Here is a 7,799-nt window from a genome sequence, read left to right on the forward strand (position 1 = left end):
CGACCGACGCCTAACACGGTTTATGGTTTCGATTTCACCGTGATGCCGTTTCATTGTCGGTTAAAGCGTCGGAAAATGTATAGTATAACGTGTGTACACGCGACAAAACATACACGGCAAGATACACGTATATATGAATATACAAAAACGTACACACGGACACGTGTTATAAAACATGCATTATACAGATATATATGTAGGGTAGCGTATCGACGTACGCAGCATGTATCTCGACCGTGAACCGGATGATTCGATGACAGGAGCACGCGGTCATTTCTCTTTCCGCGGCCGAGCCGGCAACAATGACCCATTCCGCATTCCCGCGGCGTAGCATCAACAGATTTTCACAAAACGAACAAAATGATTTGTTGACTGTGCATTAACACCTTCGCGCGGCGAAACAGCGAATCATCCCGGTGTTATTGGCCCGGAACTATTTTCCCGTTTAATGATTCGTTTCTTGATTACGCGTGCGCTTATACGGAAAAGCGAAAGTCCTCCACGTCTTTTCTCTTCTCATTCCGTCATTCCGAGGGAATGTTGCACGTTACCAAATAAAACACCTCGACGAAAAAAGAACGACAGTAAACTTTTTCTTTAAATTTTTTAACGAGAATACAGCGTGACACAATTTTTATTTTCGTATCTTTAACGGGTCACCGCTGACCCATCTTTCTGACGTCTCTCGTTTCAACCGACATTCTACTCTCCTTGTATTATCAATATGTTTGTTATTTTAATCGTATAATAGTACGTTTGTACAATTTTACACGACACAGTGCCCGGTGAAACGAGAAAAGTGTACTTTCGCTTGCGTACGAGAAAGATTTTAGTCTCGGGTCACATTTGACCCGGCATTCGCTGTCCGAGGTTTAAAAAATTTCTGAGAAACCTGCTCTTAACCCTTTAAGCAAAAAACGCTTTAAATCTACAAGTAGATTATCACATTTACATATTTAAACAACTGTACGCCTTCAGAGTACTCAATTATCTCCCAAAAATCTGAAACCTACCAACCAAAATCCGCAATCTCACCCCAGACAAACTCACGTCACAGTTCCTTCAACAAACCACAATAAAGAAAGACACTGTCAAACGTCCATTCGGCATTATCTCTCAGCATACCTCTTGCAGCCCTGTCGTCTTAGAAAAACCTATTCACGGTGTGCTGTATCTGAAAGAAGCAGCAGCAGCAGCAGCAGCTCTCTGCGAACCGCGAGGCAACGGTTGGACGTGGAAGGATTACGAGCGGTTGAATCCGTCAGCCTGTTAAAACCCGGCCGACTATTATCCAACCGATTCGATGACGGTTTAAGCGCGGTCATTTCTCTTTCCGCGCGCGCACCGAGCGGGCAACAATGACCCATCCCGCATTCTCGCGGCGTAGAAGTAAGCGCGACCGTGCCGGCCGCGTCCGGGAAAAATGAAAGCGGCTAGTTTATGCGGTGCACGTGCACGATTTATCTGCCGAGTAATTAAACTGTGGACTAATTAAAATCAGGTTTCTGATGTACCCCTCCTGCCTACCGTTCTCTCCCTCTCCTCCCACCCTCGCCCCTTCCTCCTCCTACCCTGTACACACCAGCACTTACCCACGATTCCTGTCGTTTCTTCTCTCCAACCACCACCACCTCCTCCTCGAAACTAGCTCTCTTACCTCTTCCAACTTCCCGTCTCGCCACTTATTTCTTCTTCGTCTCCTTCCTCCTCCTCCTCCTCTTCTTCTTGTTTCATACTTACTCCCACACGTTCGCGTAAAACGTTAATACCCGCGATTCCTTGGTACACCCACGCCGGAGGATCCACCTCCTTGCTCTTCTTATTCGTACTCTTCGTCTCCGTTGCACACAGCTCTCTCTCTATTTTTCCAACAGTCTCCAGCTGCTGTTACCTCGATACGACGACGACGACATAGACGCTCTGGATAGGTTCTCTGTTACACTACCGGTAGCATTCTACCGTTGATCTTTCTCCGAGTTTAGTATACGTGTGCTTCTGCGTGTGTGTACATGTACATGTAGACTCGGCGAGATTTAGGTGGGCTCGTTTAATGCCAGCCGTAAGGAGTTTCTAATAAATATTCGATTAGCTGATTTAACGGTGGGATTTAGAGGAGCAGCCCGGTGGCTAAGCACGCGCTTTTCAGCTTGTCTGATAGCGCGTGCTTCTCGTGATTCATACATGTGAAGAGAAGAGAAAAGACGACACGGTGCGTATTGTCTTGACGCGTTCACTGCTGCCTGTTTTCTCTTCTTTTTTCTCCATTTCTTTCCTTCCCTCTGGTCGACGACGTTTAATTCACGTTTCCTCATGCTTATTCTCTCGCCCTCGCGGATTAAACCTCGCCGACACGTTTCAGCCGCGTCCTTATTCCCCGTTAGAGCTACCGACTTCCTCTCTTTCCACTTTTCTCCGTTCGTTTGGCTTCTCACCTGTGCGGGAATACGTGCTCGAGCTTGTACCCTCTCGACGCCCGCGGTTTGATTCTACGTTTTCTACCTTCCTCTCGCTCTTCTGGTTTCCCTCCTACTCTTCCTCTTCTGTCAGCTCTTTCCTCGCTCCGCGATACCGTAGCACTGGCGCGAATATAACGTTTTCCTTTCGAAGGCGGAACGTTTATTAAGATTATTGAAAGCAACGGTAAATTGACGCTGGAGAAGCAATTACAATATTTGCGACCGCTTTGAGTCGGTCGCCTTTTAATTTGTGTCGCGTGTCTCTCCCGGTTATCGAAGCCTTTGTGCCTTTCTCCGTTTTTCTTCTTTCTCTCTCGACGAGCCTTTGACGAGAGTTCCGGGAACTCGAACTTTTGCATTTCAATTGCTCGTAATGCCCGGTAATCGTCTTGGGATTAATAATACAGGTGGATTTCGTGACTTCGATTTTGCATGATGCACCGCGAGTGGTGTTTCGAAATGATACCGCGGGGATAATTGCGCACAGGTGTCGTGGGATTTTGTAATTGTGACGCGGAAGTAATGAAAAGATTGAATTCTTCTTTTCTCGTTCGAGGTCGCGGTGTGTTTCGCGGTGGAAACTTTTCGAGGAATATATAGGTACATCGGTTTCGAAGGTTTTTCAACGATTATTAACCGGTGAAAAGACAATGGGTATAACGCGGCTCTAGGGGTACAATATGAAATTGATTTTGATTATTTTTATTCGCTTGGTTTTAATATTTTCTTAATGGCTGAATTCACATTTCGGCGGATGCATCGGCTCTCGGAGCTTCATCAAACTTCCATACCAATAACACGAATGCAATCAATAAACCGTGCGCCGCCAAAAATAAAGCTCTTTTGTAGGAAGAATGTAATTATCGTATGGTTAATTTTAATCACACACACGGGGACGTTGAACAGAGAAACAGTTCCGACGGGGGAGAGTGCTTTTTCTATCAAATTAATAAATTCTACCACATCTTCTCGCTAATTAAGTCACCGACAGCCTCTGTCACCGTTAAACAACAAACAATAGCCAACAAACGGAGCAGTGATCCCCGATGCGGAAGTATTATTAAACTCACGTCGAAGAGTCCAGAAAATTTCCATCTGAAATTCTTCGTGATTGAATAACAATCGATATTTAAGAACAATATCAGGTCAAAAGTGACGACGTTCATTTTCAGAATGATTAAAGCGAAGGAATGTCAGGAATAGCGAGGAATGTGTTAAGTCGGGCAATGTGAAAATTCACATTCCTTATCATTCCAGGGAATGCTTCAGTGTTGAAATGTTCCGAGTTCTTCTGTGTTGGTTCGTGCAATGTTTGGTAAGTCACTGTTGAGGAATGTTAAAAGAACGATTATCATTCCTCCCTGGGAAATCTAGCATTTCATATTACATGATCTACAAATTCTTCGATCTCTCCCACTAAACTTTCCATAGTAAATTACTTATGAGGTCTCAATTTCGTCCTTCGGTACGCAAACAAGAGTCGAAGGGAACGCACGAGGGAAGAATAGTTGGGTTTCATCGTCCAAACGATCTTCCCTATAAAACAGCGAAAAAATCTGGATCGTGGACGAATCGCCGCGTACCACCACTTTCTGAAGTTAACGTCAGCTCCACGCTGGAAAATTCACCCCCATCTCCATTTGGCTGGTTCCGAAGCATCGGTTCTTCGCGCTCTCCGCTTTCTCCATTAGCATATTGTTTTCGCGGATTCGACGAAATATCACCGCGCGATGCTAATGGCTCGGCCTGCACTTTTTTCGGCGGGGCTCGACAGTTGGTCATACGGAGTTAAATTAAAAACATAAATTCCACAGCGGCGTCCACCTACGCTCTGCCCCCGTCGCCGGTGGTTAGCTCTGTGTGTTGTGTGCGTCGGGACGCCGACCCTTCTCTCTTTCTCTCGCCCTCCGCCACCCTTTCTACGCGTTTGCCTCGTTTAGCCGCGATTCCCGGCGGAAGTTCTCCTGTTTACGGTTACGAGGTTTTTTTTCCATTTTTTCCCACTCTCTCGCACTCTGTCTCTCGAAGCGGCAGCGACGCTTCGATCGCTAATTTCATTTGCGCGACGGCGAACGTCGCGATGTCCTCGCGTCGCTCTCCGCCGTTCCATTCGGGAAAGTTCATCGGCTAGGGACGCGGAGGCCAATCAGTCGGGGGGATGAATGTCTCGCAAAACGGCGGCTTTGTTCCCTCCGCTTCCTCTTGTTTCACTTTCCTTTTGTTTCTCTCTCTCTCTCTCTCTCTCTTCCTCCATTTGTCTCTCCCTTTCTTCTTCTGTGTCTTCTCTTCTTTCTCTCACTTTGCTTTTCTCGCCTACTCCCTCTCTCTATCTCTCCTTTTCTCTTTTTTCTATGTACCTTGCTCTCCCTTCCTGTCACTTCTCTTCTTCCCTCCTTCTCACTACCTATATCCCTCTTGCCATTTCACTCTCTTCCTCCCTTTGTCATTCCTTTTTTTCTGTACCTTGCTCTCCCTTTCTCTCGCATCTCTTCTTCTTTCCTTCTCACTCTCCCTATCTCTCTTTCCTTCTGTCATTTTCACCCTCTCTGTTTTCCTTCTCCCTCTATCTGTCTCACTCTCTGTTTTCTTCGTGTCTTTGTTTCGCGCCCTCTTTCAACGTGTCCATTTCCTTCTCGCTCTGTCTCTCCCTCTCTCTCCTCCTCCCTCTTTCCCACTATTTCTCTCTTCCTATTAGCTTTCGTATTCTTTTCGACCTAAGCGACAAAAGAAAAAAGAAGAAAAAAATAGGAAGGCGGATATATAGCGAGGCGAGCCGAGAATCGGTCAGCGAATTGCCGGAGATGAACGCCGGACGATTCTCGCGGCGACGAACTCCCTGGTCTGTTTACGATGGCGCTTCCGGTTTCAACGGGGCTCGCTTTGATGTAGAGAAAGTTTGCCGAGTTAACACACAGCCGACCGGCGTGTTTTGTTTTAATATTTGATTAGAGCATGATCGGAGAGTATTTGCACTGGGCGTGAGATGAAAATTGAGTTTTCGAAATGAAGTCGATGCTCTAACAGTATGCCGCTGATTTCTTTTTCCTTTTTCCCTCGACCCAAACCTTTCTGCGTTTATATTTCCAGGCTAATTCGATCGACTCGGCGTTCACATCCATTCATATACACCTGTTAAATATAAAAACACAAAAATATATTTCTTCCCTTCGTATCCTGACCTCTTCCAATCATACTTTTTCCTTGAACAACTTCGAACAAATTTGTAATCTTCGTACATTTCCCACCTTATTTTCTGCTATTTCATTTTTCTGTATGATCGTATCAATATCATCGTAAAGTGCACACGATCTGTTGACAGTTTCGAACTGGATTGAATCGCGACAGAAATTACTCCGTCCCCTCTTTTTGTGGCGTTCTTCTCAGTTTGATTCGATTTGTTGAAACGTATATTGACAATTGGCCGTGCAGTGTGGAGTTTATTCGAAAGAACCGAGGAGAGGAGGGACACATATCGTATTTGGTTGCAGGCACAAGAACGGTTTACATCAGCTGACAGATTTCATCGGCGTGGAAACGAGCAAGAAACGAAAACGGCGAACTTCGTTCACCCCGCAGGCTTTGGAAGTGCTGAATATTCACTTCACCAGGAATACTCATCCTAATGGTGAGTTTTCTCCTCGTATTTTTCCCACGATATACAACACATCTCGTCCATTTGCCGTTTCATTTTTCCACACGTTTTCATGTTTGTTCCCAGAATTCCTGAATATCAACCCCTTGCGTTACAACATCGAGTCACAGTCAAGAAAAAATTTCAATTCCAATCAAATTTAATTCAGAAATTTTCCGACTTTCACTCCGGCAATTACGGAGGATTTTCGTTCTTCGAGACCGCTGACTTTACGCAACCGAATGACAAGACTAATCGTGAACACACGTTCCCGCGTGTTTTGCAGTATATCGAGTCACGATCGAGAAAAAAGACTTTCGATTTCAAATTGAACAAACTTCATTCGCAACTTTCGAATTTTCACCCCGGGGGAAATTCCCCGAGGATTTTCCATTCCTCGACGCTGACCTGCTCGGTAACAGATAATCATGAAAACGAAAGGGTTAAATGTGAACCTGCTTGCGTTCAAATATCGCGTCACACTCGAGGACAATTTTCATTTTCAGTTAAAAACAAAATTCTGTTTCAAATTTTCATTTCCACTCGAAGTATTCCACTTGCAGCTGCATAACAAAAAAAAAAAAAGCAGGAAAATCATAGAAAAAACGAGAGATCAATGTAAAAGCATCGCATTTGGTACGAATAAAAAAGAAAAAGAAAAAGAACGTTCCTCGATGTTAGAGAGAAATGTATCTTCAAGTAGATCGGGATGGAACTAGAAAACAAAACGAATAGTGAAATGAAAGTGTAGCTCTCGATTAAACGATGGCTTTGTTTATCTGTTCGGTTTCAGGTAACGAAATCACGAATTTAGCGCAACGCCTCGGCTACGACCGAGAGGTGATCAGGATTTGGTTCTGTAACAAGAGGCAATCGCAGAAGAACGCGAGAGTGATGAAGGATAGTGCGTGAAACCAGTGCGTGAACCAGTGCGTGAACCAGTGAACAAGAGAAGGGAAAAATGAAAGATGAGGATGAGAGGAAAAAAAAAGCTTTAAGGACTCGAATTTACGTTACACGGATAAAAGCGAGATTCCAGCGAGATCCGGTATTGTCGATCGATTCCTCGATCTCTCGAGAACCAAGGAACGCGTCGACGATCGAATCAAGTCGTCTCCTCGACCGAGCGAGCCGAGGAGAAGCCAACACTACGGGGGACAACAGGAGTGAAAGGGAGAGAAACGAGGATCAGCGAATCTCAGTGTCACGTTTAATAAAATAATTCCGACAAATCAGCGCGTCCGATGGTGTAATCGCTTTAAAAATTCACGCTCGTCCCAGCATTAACGGCGCTGTGAATTTTTAAAGTCGCCGCGCTCCACGTCGATCGAAATGTTAAAAATCAATCATTGTGATTTGCAGGCGTATACGAGACCTATCTGTAAATAGTTCTAACCTTAACGACTAATGTGATGTACAGGAGTCGAGCGTTCAGCGTTGATAATTGCTTCAACCTCGTCGTCTTATCCTTTCAATTTGTTGAATAAAAATGAAAAATCGGTCGAAAATTAGTGTCTTCTTGGACGATGAAAGAAAAAAAGAAATTGTTTCCTTCAAACAGAAACACAACCGACGATAATACATAGATATATGTATATAAATACAAATACACACCCGGCAAACGATGCATGGATCGTTATCATCAGTCGGTAAGAGAGAACGAAAATTCAAATTTCGCGGGCTTTTGAAACGAACTAAAAGAAGCACGAATT

General features: G+C 44.7%; 1 protein-coding gene across 1 annotated transcript in view; it reads left to right on the plus strand.

Annotated features, from left to right (window-relative positions):
• The window catches only part of LOC108572158 (POU domain, class 6, transcription factor 2), a 190,048-nt gene extending 183,009 nt beyond the window's left edge, over positions 1-7,039 (plus strand). Inside the window, exons 12-13 of the mRNA XM_017934355.1 lie at positions 5,945-6,081; positions 6,881-7,039. Of these exons, the coding sequence (XP_017789844.1) occupies positions 5,945-6,081; positions 6,881-6,999 (256 nt within the window). The 3' untranslated portion in view covers positions 7,000-7,039. The remainder of the gene's footprint in view (positions 1-5,944; positions 6,082-6,880) is intronic.
• The last annotated feature ends 760 nt before the right edge of the window (positions 7,040-7,799 follow it).

The sequence above is a fragment of the Habropoda laboriosa genome, unplaced genomic scaffold (assembly GCF_001263275.1).
Source record: "Habropoda laboriosa isolate 0110345459 unplaced genomic scaffold, ASM126327v1 scaffold107, whole genome shotgun sequence".
Lineage (NCBI taxonomy): Eukaryota > Metazoa > Arthropoda > Insecta > Hymenoptera > Apidae > Habropoda > Habropoda laboriosa.